General features: G+C 42.3%; 2 protein-coding genes and 1 long non-coding RNA gene across 3 annotated transcripts; 1 reads left to right on the forward strand and 2 right to left on the reverse strand.

Moving 5' to 3' along the window:
• Positions 1 to 6,009: 6,009 nt before the first annotated feature.
• LOC143527406 (uncharacterized) lies at positions 6,010 to 9,588 on the reverse strand. The gene is made up of 3 exons (XR_013134107.1): positions 9,560 to 9,588; positions 6,663 to 6,699; positions 6,010 to 6,161 (listed from the first exon to the last, which is right to left on the reverse strand). It is a non-coding gene; the product is annotated as an uncharacterized LOC143527406 (long non-coding RNA).
• Positions 9,589 to 9,899: 311 nt separating this feature from the next.
• Positions 9,900 to 13,298, reverse strand: tmem231 (transmembrane protein 231). Its single transcript, XM_077022601.1, has 7 exons — positions 12,824 to 13,298; positions 12,558 to 12,724; positions 12,265 to 12,393; positions 11,970 to 12,113; positions 10,876 to 10,957; positions 10,596 to 10,701; positions 9,900 to 10,267 (listed from the first exon to the last, which is right to left on the reverse strand). Exons 1-7 carry the CDS (start codon positions 12,960 to 12,962, stop codon positions 10,099 to 10,101), a joined length of 936 nt encoding a protein of 311 aa, XP_076878716.1. The 5' UTR covers positions 12,963 to 13,298; the 3' UTR covers positions 9,900 to 10,098.
• Positions 13,299 to 14,591: 1,293 nt separating this feature from the next.
• Positions 14,592 to 16,984, forward strand: gabarapl2 (GABA(A) receptor-associated protein like 2). The gene is made up of 4 exons (XM_077022606.1): positions 14,592 to 14,678; positions 15,693 to 15,748; positions 16,267 to 16,439; positions 16,518 to 16,984. The coding sequence occupies exons 1-4, from the start codon at positions 14,645 to 14,647 to the stop codon at positions 16,606 to 16,608; spliced, it is 354 nt and encodes a 117-aa protein (XP_076878721.1). The 5' UTR covers positions 14,592 to 14,644; the 3' UTR covers positions 16,609 to 16,984.
• Positions 16,985 to 16,987: the final 3 nt, after the last annotated feature.

Below are 16,987 nucleotides of genomic sequence, written 5' to 3' on the forward strand. Positions count from 1 at the left end.
AAGTCTAACCTGATAACAGAGATCTAAGTTGAGGTCTGTCCTGATAACTGAGATATAAGGTGAGGTCTAAGATGATAAATGAGGTTTAACCTGAACATGGAGTAATGTAACCTGTAGCGATCATGAGGCACATTTGATGAGAAGAGCGATATTCATTAGGGGCAAATCCAGAGTCAGAGTGGTTTTACCAACACGAAGATATCCAGAAGACAAGAAGGATAAAAGGAAAAAATCTAGGAAGCATAAAGTCTAGAGACCCAAGAATGAAACCAAACAGAGATACAACAAAGACAGGAATATCTATACTGAGATTATGACACAAACAGGGATACAACAAAGACAGGAATATCTATACTGAGATTATGACACAAACAGGGATACAACAAACACAGGAATATCTATACTGAGATTATGACACAAACAGGGATACAACAAAGACAGGAATATCTATACTGAGATTATGACACAAACAGGGATACAACAAACACAGGAATATCTATACTGAGATTATGACACAAACAGGGATACAACAAACACAGGAATATAAAAATGAATTTTAATAAAAATGCTGAGATTAAGGCACAAACAGAGAGAACAAATGGAAGGAAACAGGAAGTAACGAAAACAAATGACCATCGAAGTAGAATGGAAAACACTGGCTATATATACACACTGGCAATCATGGCAATCAAAGTCAATCATAATTTTTGATAACAGCTAAACTCAATAAAACCTGGGTGATGTGTGGGGAGGTGGTACATAGGTCAATAAATACAACCAACTGTTTACAAAAAATAGCAATTAATAGCAAAATATTAAAATTTTTGTATTCACCAAAACACTGATATCTAATAAATATCTTCCTTTGCCAAATACCTTCTCCCTCACCTATTTTGGCAGTTCTCAGAAACAATATCAAGGTGGCATCAATATCAAAGTTCATTCATTAAGGGTGACATTATTATCAGTGCTGAGCCAAGTTTCAGGGAGAAAGGTGATATCTAAATCATAGTTTAAACCAGTTATGCTACTGTATGGGTTTTAAGCTGATGAGTGTTGCGAGCAGCAGCTCTTAAAGCACCTTCAGGGCGTAACGTTTCCTCATCTCTTCCTTTTGGTTTTTGTGCACTTCACAATTCTGTGTGCATATTTACTTTGCAAATACTCAAACTCTAATAAACCACAATTACACCAACCATTAAATACCACTTCGGTCAGACCCAGTGCTGACGTGAGGACACTGCATTCTGATGACGGTATCTCACAGTTACAGTGGAAAGCACACAGAGGAAAATGAGGCCACACTGAGGAGTTTGTGGTGTAAGATACACAAAAAGGTAAAAGAGATATTACAATCTTTCCAGACCTCACAGACATCAGGTCTGGAGAAACAAGAGTTTCTGAGCCACCGCAGCCATCTAAATAATGTTATACTCTGATGGAAATACTTGAATCCTTTAACAGAATTACAAAAATGCAGATAACTGAAAGATCCCCAAGAGTTATACTTTACTGAAATTAAGTCCAACAGGGGAGTGGGTCAGAACAGAAGCCCAGACTGTGGTCCTGGGTTCAGACAGGAGTTCTGTTTTACCTTTCTTATAGTATCATGCGTCACATAAGGTGTAAATTTAAACCACTGTGGGTGTGAATTTACTCCTCTCTGGGAGTGTCGTTATTTGAAAGAGCAGTTGTGTGTATACCAGTCTCTCCTGCTGGAGGAACAGAAATTGGTGGGAAATTCCCGTGTGCCTCATCTGTCCAGATCTTTGGACCTCCTGACGTAATAAAATGTGAATAACAGAAGAAAAACATCTCACCTCTACGCCAGATTTCAAACACCTTTCAGATACATGTGATCAAATTTAAACCATGGCTGGAACACAAAGTGTATGCCAAGTTCATTGCTGCACTTCACTCTGTTTTATGTTATGGGTTAATACATTACTGAAATACAGCCAGAAGCTACACACAACGGTGCTACAAGCAGAGGGGGGGCAGAGCACGACCAGAACAGAGACCAGTGTGGACCAGTGACTCAATATGAACAGGGTGACTCAGTTTGAGCTTATGAAAAGATGAAATATCCCACATGCCTGAACTATGGCACTGTCATCCTACATCTCTCGTGTGTGAGGGGAGTGTGTGTGTGTGTGTGTGCAGGATAGGGATAGGACTCAGGCTGCACTGCTGTAGGAAGTCAAACTCTGTTACTTGTTAACCGACAGCATGAGCAAACACAGAAACACCTTCGCATGTCTCTGATCACATGTTCACACACAGTTCTTGAGCCTGATGCCTGTAGCTAATTGTGTGGTGAAGTGAATATACTCCAGACCACACTGTTCTGCCTGTAGGCTGTTAGATCACAAGAAGCTCATATTTGCATTAATAAAAAGGTCAGAACTAATGAATAACTAATCAGTATGGGCCAGACAGATCATCACAACATCACAGAGTCAGTGTAAGGAAGCTGGAGGGTTAGTGCATTTCCACAGCACTAACAGCACAACACACAACAGCACAGGGTCTAGGGGGGCTGAGGGGCCTAGAAAAACTCAAGTGGGTTTAAAAACGAAGGATCACACCATACCATCACCATCACAAACACATCCACACCATCACCACCACAAACACATCCATGCCATCACCATCACAATCGCATCCACGCCATCACCATCACAAACACATCCACACCATCACAAACACATCCACACCATCACCACCACAAACACATCCACGCCATCACAAACACAAACACATCCACTCCACCACAAACACATCCACGCCATCACCATCACAATTGCATCCACGCCATCACCATGACAAACACATCCACACCATCACCATCACCACCACAAACACATCCACGCCACCACAAACACATCCACGCCATCACCATGACAAACACATCCACACCATCACCATCACCACCACAAACACATCCACGCCACCACAAACACATCCACGCCATCACCATCACAAACACATCCACGCCATCACCATCACAAACACATCCACGCCATCACCATCACAATCGCATCCACACCATCACCATCACAAACACATCCACACCATCACAAACACATCCACGCCATCACAAACACATCCACTCCACCACAAACACATCCACGCCATCACCATCACAATCGCATCCACGCCATCACCATCACAAACACATCCACGCCATCACAAACACATCCACTCCACCACAAACACATCCACGCCATCACCATGACAAACACATTCACACAAACACATCCACACCATCACCATCACCACCACAAACACATCCACGCCACCACAAACACATCCACGCCATCACCATCACAAACACATCCACGCCATCACCATCACAAACACATCCACGCCATCACAAACACATCCACTCCACCACAAACACATCCACGCCATCACCATCACAATCGCATCCATGCCATCACCATCACAAACACATCCACACCATCACAAACACATCCACGCCACCACAAACACATCCACACCATCACCATCACAAACACATCCACACCATCACAAACACATTCACATAACCACAAACACATTCACATAACCACAAACACATCCACGCCATCACCATGACAAACACATCCACACCATCACCACCACAAACACATCCACGCCACCACAAACACATCCACGCCACCACAAACACATCCACGCCATCACCATCACAATCGCATCCACGCCATCACCATCACAAACACATCCATGCCATCACAAACACATCCACGCCATCACCATCACAAACACATCCACGCCATCACAAACACATCCATGCCATCACCATCAAACACATCCAAGCCATGACACAAACACATCCACGCCATCACCATCACAAACACATTTACTCCATCACAAACACATCCACACCATCACCACCACAAACACATTCACACCATCACAAACACATCCACACCATCACAAATACAAACACATTCACTCCACCACAAACACATCCACGCCATCACCATCACAAACACATTCACACCATCACAAACACATCCACGCCATCACCATCACAAACACATTCACACCATCACAAACACATCCACGCCATCACCATCACAAACACATTCACACCATCACAAACACATCCACGCCATCACCACCACAAACACATTCACACCACCACAAACACATCCACGCCATCACCATCACAAACACATTCACACCACCACAAACATATCCACGCCATCACCATCACAAACACATTCACACCATCACAAACACATCCACGCCATCACAAACACATTTACTCCACCACAAACACATCCACGCCATCTCCATCACCACCACAAATACATTCACACCATCACAAATACAAACACATTTACTCCACCACAAACACATCCACGCCATCACCATCACAAACACATTTACTCCACCACAAACACATCCACGCCATCACCATCACCATCACAAACACATTTACTCCACCACAAACACATCTACATCCACGCCATCACCATCACAAACACATTTACTCCACCACAAACACATCCACGCCATCACCATCACCACCACAAACACATTCACACCATCACAAATACAAACACATTTACTCCACCACAAACACATCCACGCCATCACCATCACAAACACATTTACTCCACCACAAACACATCCACACCATCACAAACACATTCACACCATCACCATCACCACCACTAACGCATTCACACCATCACAAACACATTCACACCTGGAAAGCAGGTGGTAGATCCAGTAAGGCTGATGTATGTGATTTTACAACACTATGTTTGCATGACAGTATCAGTTATGACTGGAAGAGTCTGTGATAAAAAACAAATAGGGAAATAAAAAAGAAACCATGTCAGTCGTAACGCTTATCACAGCAGCCATATACCTCACATAGTCATAATGCGGTCTGAGCATGGATCAAATAAGTAGATTATTAATATAACTACTGTACAAATGTTCATTACATTTACATCTTGTCCAGAGTGTTTTACAATAGTAAAAAAAACTTATGCTTATGCATTAGACAAAAGTCTAAGGATCCTATTAAGCTAGACCACCGCCAGACGGCAATCTCGAAATACAAATGCATAAAAGGATGTCTAATGAAGTCTTGGTGATCGAGTGATTTGGTGATCGAGTGTCTTGGTGATTGAGTGCCTTGGTGATCGAGTGTCTTGGTGATCGAGTGCCTTGGTGATCGAGTGCCTTGGTGATCGAGTGTCTTGGTGATCGAGTGCCTTGGTGAACGAGTGTCTTGGAGATCGAGTGACTTGGTGATTGAGTGCCTTGGTGATCGAGTGTCTTGGTGATCAAGTGACTTGGTGATCGAGTGTCTTGGTGATCGAGTGTCTTGGTGATCGAGTGTCTTGGTGATTGAGTGCCTTGGTGATCGAGTGTCTTGGTGATCGAGTGACTTGGTGATTGAGTGTCTTGAAGTGACTCTGGATCATTTAAGTGCTTATAGAGGAGGTGGATGTTCAGTCAGTGCATGAAGACGCCGAGAGACTGATGTACAGAGAGGAAGTGGGAGTTTTTTGGGGGTGGGAGTGGGAAGACTCATGATCTTGAGTCTTGGGGAACAGTTTGAGTCATGGGGGCAAAAGGGGCAGGAGATGTGGTGCGGGGCAGAGAGCTTGCAGGTGGGAGGCAGTAGAACCAGTCAGTTCTGTACGCAAGCGTCAGGGTTTTTAATCTAATGCGGGCAGGTACAGGGAGCCAGTTGAAGGAATGTAGCAACAGCAAAAATGAAGTGTGTGTCCTTGAGAAGACTGAATATGTCTTGATAAGATGGATGGGTCTAGAGGTGTGTGCAGAGAGGCCCCTGTGAATAGATGATGAGGGCATGGACAGTCAACTGAGTTTCATCTATGGAAAGAAGTGGCAAATTCTCCTTACTCTGTATGAGATACATCTCCCTGCCTAGGTCATGTTAGTAACATGGGCAGGCGATGGCTGATTATCCAGGACCACGCCCAGATTTCTAGCATTGTCAGATGGTGTGAGTGCTGAGTTCTCAAAGGCCAGTTCTTTGGGTGTGGAGAAATCACAAGGAATACGTAAGAGATCTGCCTTGCTGAGGTCCAGTTTCAGATGATGTACAGTTATCCCTTATGAAATATCAGATAGGTATGCAAAGATCAAAGTTGAAATATCAGTATCTGAGGGAGAGAAGGAAAGGAGGATTATTGTAGAAGGATGATTTCCACAATGAACCCTATAGGGGAGTCTGGAAATCTCTGTGGAGATGAGTGGAGCGCTCTTTCTAATTGTGATTTTCACCTCAGACAACCAAGGTGTAACAACATGAACTTTAATTGGCTTAGAGGATTAGTAGATTACACAGGAGGACAATCCACGGTTGTTAGGGATGAAGTCGAGGAGAAGATGGACTGTATTTAAAGCCATGAAAGGGCATCTGTCCCAGAGTAAGAAAGGATGGACTTTATAGGCCCAATAGTCACTTCTAAAAGTCAGATATGGTCTAATGTGTACATGCAGCAATCTGTTGCCAAGTATCAGAATTGTCTTTATTTAACTGAAGAAAATCCTTCATCCAAATACTATGTGCTCCAAAATGAGGTGAAGTGTGTCTACTGGGATATAATCAGAGGAAAGGGCAGGTATACAAGGGCAGGTGTACGAGTGCATCATCTACACACCTGTGAAAGGAAATGATGCTGTGCTGTAGAAATTAGCCTAAAGAGATTGAGTAAGGAGCCCAGTCAGAACCCTGGGGGACTCAGCATGTTATATCTGACTTATCCAATTACAGTAAGAGACATTTGCTTCCTCCTTCTAAGAAAAACACAAATCCCAACTGTCATTTCCTGATAGAGGACATTTCTGAATTCTCCTAACTCATTTCCCAGCCTCTTTAGAGGTTTATCATTTATAGAGTTAAAGGCAGCATTGAGATCTAGCAACACCAAGACCAATATTTGTCAGTATTCAGGTGTTTTATTTTTATTTTTTACCTCTTTGAGGGCCATTACTGTGAGGGTGACAGAAACTTCAATGGAAAAGGTCAAGCTGGCCATATGTATCTACCAGACAGTGTTAATTTTGACAGCAATTTTGGATTTAGTTTTAGTCTTAGTCTTTTGACTAAAATGTAATTTAGTTTTAGTCATAATTTAGTCATTGATTTGTTTTTAGTCTTAGTCTAGTTTTAGTCGACTAATTATCATTGGAATTTAGTCGAATAATATCAAAATAATTTAGTTGACTAAAATATAAATGGTGTAGTAGTCATTATATACACTTGCACAAAATGAAACATTTATTAACCAGTTACAGAATATTATTTTTTGTATGTGCAATATATACAAAAACAAATTTCCAAACAACTCTATTGACCTGAACTTATAGTTATTGAGCATAACAATAACAAAACATTGATGACCAGTAGGTCCGCTCTACCTGAAAACATATGGAGTTTATGAACAATGCATATTACATTCTATATAAAACTGGGCGCCGTAAAACAATGCCATAGCCCGCAGATGTCGTTTCATTTGTCGTATTTGTCCCGACATCATCATTCCTCATGGTTTACACAGCATCTTGTTTTTCTCAAAGTCAAAGGAGAAATGTGTCCATATATCGCCGCTCATCTTTCTCCCTGCTGACATTGTCGAGTTAACTTCGAGTTTAATTTCATGAGTGACCACAGTTCACGCGCTGGTTTTGTCCTAACGGGTTCTGCGCGATGTGAAGACGTTAGTTCTGATTGGATGGTTACCCGGTTTGTCCCGCCTCTCCGTGTACGCTAAAGTAGTTACGGTTGGATCTCTTCTTAACTTATCCCTACCTTTCACAAAACTAAATCAGGTCTGATTGAATGTCGTCGCTGGACAATATTTTCGTCTCGTTTTTATTCGTTGACGAAAATGTCCTTTAATTTCGTCATCGTTTTTATCCCTTCGTATAGTTTTAATTTAGTTATCGTCTCGTTTTCGTCATGAAAAAAGGTTCGTTGACGAAAACTATGACGAAAATTATTCGTCAACGAAATTAACACTGCTACCAGATGGCCTCAGAATTTACTCGTTACTACATTACTGCAGACATATTTATTGATAGGTTAGTATAGCTAGATCAAGTTGGCATTCATTGTGTGATTACAGAGCCCAGTACAAATACAAAGCCCTTATTCCCTTAGAGCAACCACTTTAAAGAAACTTACCAGCTATGCTGCTTATGATATGTTCATGTTGTCCCTGGTTCTGTCACTAGTGATGTTGCAAGAAGTGCTAATATGGCTGTAAATGGTTTTTGTGCCTGCATTAATGAGCCACTAGGACCCTCTTTACACACTCTTGGCAATTTTCACTGGTTAACATTAATATTTTAGACCAATCCAGGACAGATGCTACCCTATTTGCAAACCCCGATAGAGCCATTATCTGCTAAATACAACAGCAGGTCATCTCCCCACGCCCAACCGAAAGACTCTAAAGCAAACACTTCATTTCAGTCTGTCACTATATATGATTGGAACACACTGCAAAAACATCACAATGAAATCTCACTTTTTATGTTTAAGAATTTATATAAAGGAAAATTAGAAAGATACCCGTTCCTGTGCTTCTGTTAACTGATTATATTAGGCCAATCGTGTATCACAGCTGTGTTAATAAGGATTATTAATAAGGTTAATAAGGTTATTAATTTCTTGCTTTGTTATATTAAATGTGACACTATATATAAGATTATGTTCTTGATGTTTTTGCCTGGTTACATTAAAAATAAAACCACCAAGACCTAAAAAGCTTGTGCCTGCTTTCAGCTCCAGCAGCATGGACAAGTTTAATGGCCTCCTAACTGGACTCCACAAAGACAATACAACAGCTACAGCGCATTCAAAACACAACTACAAGTGTTGTAACCAGAATAAAGAGATTAGAGCACATTACTGCAGCTAGAACATCTCTACACTGGCTTCTAGTTGGTTATGGAACTGACTTTAACGCACTACTAATCTACAAATCAGTGAATGGATTAGATCCAGAATACTTCTCACAGCTGCTGAAAGAGTATAAACCTAGTAGGGCTTTTAGCTCCATGGACACAGGCCACTGTGTAGAGCCCAGAAAGTACATCAAACATGGACACAGGTCAGTGTATAGAGCCCAAACATGGGAAAATGGTGTTTAGTGCTGATGATGCTACACAAATCTGGAATAAATTTCCATTTCAACTTTGATTAGCCCAAATTGCAGCAATTTTTAAATCCGGGTAAAATATCTATTCACTTGTGCTTGTATATATACCTGGCTGTATTTTATTTAATGATCATCAATATTTTCTATTTCACTTGTTTCATGTAACTTTTTTAATTTGTAAAAAAAAAAATCCTGTTACATCTTAGACTGTAATAAACTGTTATGACGTCAGTGTTACACAATGACACTTGATTCACAAGGTGATGGTCCTCAGTTTGCTGCTGATTCTGAGCACACAGGCTGGGCTACAAACTACGTCTGTGCCTGAAAAGAAGGGGTTTGGAAGGAGGGCAGGTTGGAGGTGTGGGATTAAAGGGATCGAGTGGACTCACCTGGTAGAGCAGGCAGAGCGAGATTCTAGTTCAGAAACCAGGGAGCACACATGCAATCACACATACCTGCTCTGGATAGGAGGGCCTGCCAAATGATGTAGAGATATGTGATGAAAGAGTCAGGGGGGACTCCGTGGTTACGCATGACAGAAAATGTCCAGAACGGTTTTAAATCTTTGATTTGACATGTCCATTTTCTATGGGGAACCAGCAGTGGTCCGAGGAGTCTTTCCTTTACCTACTGCGATCAGTAACACAATGAAACTGTGGCTCAGCAACAACTGAAGGTTAGGACACATAGGAGTATTTGTTCCTATTATTAATACTGGACACAAAAATGTCAGAGAAACATATTTAATCAAAAAATCTGTAAATACAGTATAAAGTTCTACACATATTAAAATGTATCAAATTGGAACATTCTATGCAAATGATTATTGACACTACCTCAGAAACACACACACAGACACACACACACACACACACACACACACACACACACAGCCATGTGCAGGAAGCAGAGTGGATGCAGATGCAGGTCAGCAGTGGTGGTGTTTCAGCATAGATGCAGGTACAGGTACTGTAGGCAGGACCTGGTTATGGAAGACGAAGGTCTGAACCCGCTCAAACACCCAGAGGAAGATGAGCAGCACACTGACATACTGGATCCAGGCAAACTTGATTGTCTCCCAAAATCCTGGTCTATAGGTGGAACTCTCGGTCAAGGAGACAGACAGAGGAAATGGAGGAACACGAACAAATCACGGTCTTCACTGAGAAGCTGCTTAACTATGTGAACTCAACACATCCTTCATCTTATTATGGTAGTCTTATTACTCAGGAAAGTAAGTACAGATCAATTAAATCACAATGTTAGCAACATTTTATATAACAAAATCACAATACTAGTTGATTTTTATATCATTCATTTAAAAGGGTTTTCTTTATTAAATGCTGATAAGTCACAGTGGATTAAGTAGAAGCTTCCCTTGGTACCTGAGGCAGTGACTCACAAGGGTGACTAGGGAAAGGATATCTGATTGTCTCAACTGGGTACCCGATTTCCACGTTAATCTGAAAGGGAACATTTGCAGCTCGACCAGCTGTCCACACTGGAGCTGGACAGGCGAGATGGGTCGTCACTGCAGGGAGGGACAAGGTGGGTCAGACGGCACCAGTCAACCCTGATGAGCTCACAGTGAGTCTGTGGCCACAGGATGAAGCCTTGGACACACACAGCTGTATACACCCCCCTACCTACTGATTCACAAACACACGCATGCGCACACACACACACACGCCCACTCTCTGCTTACAGTTTCTCTCCTGGTAGGACCCGATGATTTTGGCCAGGTCATATGCACTAGCAAAGGGGCTGGCACCATCCACCACTGACACCTGAACATGGAGATGATGTCATTAAAAGGTATTGCACACAAGCAGAACCCAGCCAAGTCAACATCTGAAAATAACCACACCCCTTATCTGCTGAGGACGGTGTGCTTTTTGTTCTAACCAATTATAAGGTGCTTATTTGCATTTGTTTAACTGGTAGTTGTATGGAGGGTTCTGGCCTGGTTAGAACTAATTCTTGCAGCCACACCTGAGGATAAGACTACCTGCCCTGGTCTACCCCTCCCACACCTGAGGATAAGACTACCTGCCCTGGTCTACCCCTCCCACACCTGAGGATAAGACTACCTGCCCTGGTCTACCCCTCCCACACCTGAGGATAAGACTACCTGCCCTGGTCTACCCCTCCCACACCTGAAGATAAGACTACCTGCCCTGGTCTACCCCTCCCACACCTGAGGATATGGATATCTGCACTGATATCTGCCCTGAGTCTACACATAGTGAGATAATTGGAGTCTTCTTACATGAGAGCTACAGGTAAACCTGGCTGGTGAGTCATCCTTGCCAGAGCTCATTATTATAATTTACCTAATAAGCACCCTGTTATTTCTGCAGGAGCACTGTGCAGACGCATATATTTTTCTTTTGTTTCTGTACCTATGTAGTCACCAGTGTACCTGTGCTGTGTATGTGTGCCTGTGTGGGTGTCTCAGATTAACTATGCGGATGTCTCTGAGACTGTGTGGATGTCTCTGAGACTGTGCGGGTGTCTCTGAGACTGTAACTGTGCAGGTGTCTCCAAGACTGTAAGTGGGTGGATGTTTCTGAGAATGTAAGTGGGCGGATGTTTCTGAGAATGTAAGTAGGCGGATGTTTCTGAGAATGTAAGTGGGTGGATGTTCTCATAACACTAATCCATTCCCTGCAGATTTAAATATTTGTTTCTCGTGTCTGCCTACTTTTCCTGCTTTCTAGATATAATTACTGAAATAAAATTGATCAGATGTGCAGAGAACGCACACGGGTGGCGACACGCTTTTTCAGACAAGCTCACATTGTAAGATGTGTGTAGCCCACGGTGAGGAAGTGGAGTTCTCTGGTGGAGCCTCAGATCTCCACTGACAAAGAGCTGCGATCCTGGGACAGAGGACGAGTGTTGAACCAGAGCGAGCGTCTGCATCACCACAGTAGACATCCGCTAAACACACGCATGCACACACGTACGCGCACGTGTGCACACGTCCAGAGGGAGAGAGAGAGAGAGAGAAAGGTTCATGAGTGTGACTCAAAAACTATACAATACACAAACAGGTATAAGTTTGGTGAGTGAGGTACATGGAGATGCATACAAACAGCTGGTAGGAGAAGGTCAGCAGAAGCTGGACGCTGTACACTTGCTCTTCTGCTTTCAGAGGAACTGCGAGTTGCAGTATTAATCGGTCAGTCTTCCCATCCTGGTTCTGGTCCTGCTCTCGGACCTGTTTGAGGGACCAGCTTGGTCATGGCAATGCTCATCTACTACGAAACTACCCTGTAATTGGCTATGATAAATATCAGCTTATAAAGTAAGACTGTAACAGAAAACCCCATCAGACCGGATCTTTCAACCCACAGCAACGTTTGTCGCACATGCAGCACTTACAGACACGGCAGGGATGCGAAGATTATTTCCCAGCAGACGGTTGAAGTTAGGAAAGGTGCTCCACGCCACATACTCCCCCATCACGCCGGTGGACCCGACAAGTAACATCTGATACTGGAAACGTACCACAGGTTGCTCTTCATACGTACTTCGTTTCAACCAAAAACCTGTTCGATACATCAACAAATCGGATATTGATTGATGATGTGTACTGAATCAAATACGTGAAAATAAAACGTAATGATATTAATAATAAATGTATGTACCTTGACTTCTGTAAGCAACGAGCAGCGGTGGGACGTACGTGAGACACAAAACCACCGCCACAAACAACGTGGCTCGTGTGCAAAAGCTGGTTTTATACCTTATCAGAGCCGGATGAGAGTACACTTCATAAAAGGCCATCGTGTTTACTTTTACTACTGAGAACTGTCGTTTAGTTTTACACGTTTAGTTTAGGGCGCAAACACGAGACGCGTGTAGATGACCGAGTCAAACAAGCTCGTCTTGGCTGGATAACTTAGCTAGTTAGCATGTACGCTAGGTGACGTTTTATTGTTTACAGTTTTTATTGTTTTGGAATGCTGTATGCTGTTATCTCCCTTTTATTATCTTTAAAACGCTGAATCAGCGAAAATGTTACTTTTACTAGTTGTCCATACAGTCACCCAGTTTAATTTAAAAGTGACGCTAGGATTTTAGCCTCACTCTTCTGTGTCGCTTACTTCCGGTCTGCAGGCGTCCGTTACCATGACGCCTGGCGACGTCACTACACCTCGCTTATTATGTTTAGTGTCAGAACCACGTTCATCCAAATGCATGATGTGTGTTTGCGAAAGACTTACTTATTGACAAGTTGTTTGTTGAAAAATACGATACAATTAAATACAAGCTCATTTCAACGAGTTTGGTTTTTCTTTGCGTACATTAATGCAACACTTCACGGTTATTCGTGTGAGGGTTTGACTGGACATGGTTATATACACAGGTATTCATGTGGGGGTTTGACCGGACATGGTTATATACACAGGTATTCATTCATGTGAGGGTTTGACTGGACATGGTTATATACACGGGTATTTATACGAGGGTTTGACTGGACATGTTTATATACACTGGTATTCATGTGAGGGTTTGACTGGACATGTTTATATACACTGGTATTCATGTGAGGGTTTGACCGGACATGTTTATATACACAGGTATTCATGTGAGGGTTTGACCGGACGTGTTTATATACACGGGTATTCATGTGAGGGTTTGACCGGACGTGTTTATATACACGGGTATTCATGTGAGGGTTTGACCGGACATGGTTATATACACAGGTATTCATTCATGTGAGGGTTTGACTGGACATGGTTATATACACAGGTATTCATTCATGTGAGGGTTTGAATGGACATGGTTATATACACGGGTATTTATATGAGGGTTTGACTGGACATGTTTATATACACGGGTATTCATGTGAGGGTTTGACCGGACGTGTTTATATACACGGGTATTCATGTGAGGGTTTGACCGGACGTGTTTATATACACGGGTATTCATGTGAGGGTTTGACCGGACGTGTTTATATACACGGGTATTCATGTGAGGGTTTGACCGGACGTATTTATATACACGGGTATTCATGTGAGGGTTTGACCGGACGTGTTTATATACACGGGTATTCATGTGAGGGTTTGACCGGACGTGTTTATATACACGGGTATTCATGTGAGGGTTTGACCGGACGTGTTTATATACACAGTTATTCATTTGAGGGTTTGGCCGGACGTGTTTATAAATCTTCACGGGTATTCATGTGAGGGTTTGGCCGGACGTGTTTATATACACGGGTATTCATGCGAGGGTTTGACCGGATGTGTTTATATACACGGGTATTCATGTGAGGGTTTGACCGGACGTGCGTCATCACGGCTCGGCACTGGCTAGTCAGCTAACTAGATTGTTGACGTTTTGTTATTGACGTTGTTGATGTTGGTAACATCGTAATTTCTCCTATTTAGTTAGATAATATTAATATTTGTATTCATCTTTCAATAATAGCATTACGCTACTGGAGCGCGGAACCTGCAAAAATGAAATGGATGTTTAAAGAAGACCATTCCCTGGGTAATTGCGTTTCATTGGCAAGCTAACCTAGCTAGTTAGCATAGCTAGCATAGTTTAGCTATCTTAGGCTGTCTGGCTGTCACGCAAGTTGGACTAGTTTTCCAGCCGTATCCTTAAATAAATATAGGTAGCTAGCATTAATGAGCCAAACGACAAACTCTCGGGGTTATTTATATATGTTTTGTGTGGTTAATGTCGCACCGTCGTGTTTACATTGTTGTGGCCAGGCCTAGCACTGATCCACCCTTAGGATGATAGACAAGACATCAACTTATCCTAAATATCTCTCTAATCTCAAATATCATTTTATCATAATTATCTCTCTAATCTCAAATATCAGATTGTCCTAACTATCTCTATTCAATACGCCAGCTCTTAAAATATTAGCCCCTTTTGTGTTTTCTAGAACAGACAATAACCGTGTAAACTGTAGATGGTTAAACCAACCTGCGAAAACCAGTTCAAGTCTCTAACACTAGCCAGCTAAATTAATGACTCCTGTTATTAAATACAAATGTAACGCTCTGAATGTAAAACCGACATTGTAACATCCAGAAGAAGAACGTTAGATATAATTCAAAGCGTTTAGGTCAATGGTTCTCAAATGCAGAGTGTGGGGTCAGTGCTTTAAACACACACCAAACGCAGTGGTCCAAAACAATGTTCAAAACAAACTGTAAAATCGGGATGTCTTCTAATCACAACATGATTATTTCTGTGTTCATGATGTCCTGGCGTCAAGTTGCATAATTGAAGTGTACGTGCAGGGAAATGCCTTCGAGTTCAGTGTTGCTCAATGTCCCCTGTCGGACACGCACACATCGCTGCTGGTTGTTCTGAGTTCTTTACCCCAAGTTGTTCTGCATGAACATAACTATTACAAAATAGGTGGTTGAAATTCCACCTTACCAAAACACAAAAAAGGAAGCATTTAAAAACATATTTTTGAAATCTGTCATCCTCCATTGTAAACATTCCCAGCCTGAGACTCCTGTTTTCTTATTTCCCATGCAGAGCACCGGTGTGTGGAGTCAGCCAAAATCCGCCACAAGTACCCAGATCGGGTCCCTGTGAGTACCACACCTAGTTACACCCCTGAGCCCAATATTGAGATGTTACTGAACACTTTGATTACCTGGGGCAGGTTTGTTGGATTGAGTTTGGAACTAAACTCAGCATGCAAATGGGACACACTTTAGTTTGAACAATGGGGTTTGAATGGTGTTTGCATGTGGTCTGAATTAGTCAAAATAACCAGACAGGGGCATCATTGTTGAGGAAAATTGTGCTCTGAAGCCAATACAATGGACCTTTTAAGTACCTGAGACACACACCTGCTCCTTCATGGGGCCTTCACCTGTAAGCTGAAACCTGAAAGAGTTTCATACAGCCCTGCGAGGTTTCCTGCTACCGGGTTTAGGGAAAACCTACGCTGTCTTTCATCAGCAGTGCAGATGGACTCTAGCAGCTTCGCAGTGTTTCTGCTCATAACAAGAAGTGGCTGTTGTGGACCTGCAGTTTGGCTGAGTCACGTCTGCGCAGCCTTGTCTAGGTGGTTAGACTTACTTCCTTTTCCACGTCTGAGCAGGTTATCGTAGAGAAGGTGTCTGGCTCACAAATACTGGACATTGACAAGCGGAAGTACCTGGTCCCGTCAGACATCACGGTAGCCCAGTTCATGTGGATCATTAGGAAGCGGATCCAGCTGCCCTCAGAGAAGGCCATCTTCCTTTTTGTTGACAAAACTGTGCCCCAGTCCAGGTGAGTCATGATGACCTCATATTTCAGACCCGTGTTGAAAATGTTGATGAACTGGGTTAACGGACGTATGTCTTTCAGTCTGACCATGGGGCAGCTGTATGAAAAAGAGAAAGATGAAGATGGATTTCTGTACGTGGCATACAGCGGAGAGAACACCTTTGGATATTAAGGCCTTTGCATCAGAGCTCCGCCCATTGGATCAGGTTAACCCCGCCCACTAGTCTCAGATGGTTCCTTCTGGACAAGGGCAAATCTGCTTATGTCTGGAGGTGTGGATGAAATGTCTTTGCATCAATTATACAATATCTGTATGTGTCACCTGTATTGTATTATGAAACTAAATAGTAGCATTAGTTAAATTCATTAAGATATTTTTGTGAATGGTATTGCAGTATTATTAGAGGTGCTTAATATTGTTTTAAGCGCTAATATACAGTAATAAATTAAGTTTTAATTTATCTTTTTCCCTGTATAAAAATATTTAAGAAAAACATTTGAAAGGTAAGGTAGCTGGATGACCTAACCAATAAAAAAAATAAGACAAAGAA

Source organism: Brachyhypopomus gauderio, chromosome 11 (assembly GCF_052324685.1).
Source record: "Brachyhypopomus gauderio isolate BG-103 chromosome 11, BGAUD_0.2, whole genome shotgun sequence".
NCBI classification, from domain to species: domain Eukaryota; kingdom Metazoa; phylum Chordata; class Actinopteri; order Gymnotiformes; family Hypopomidae; genus Brachyhypopomus; species Brachyhypopomus gauderio.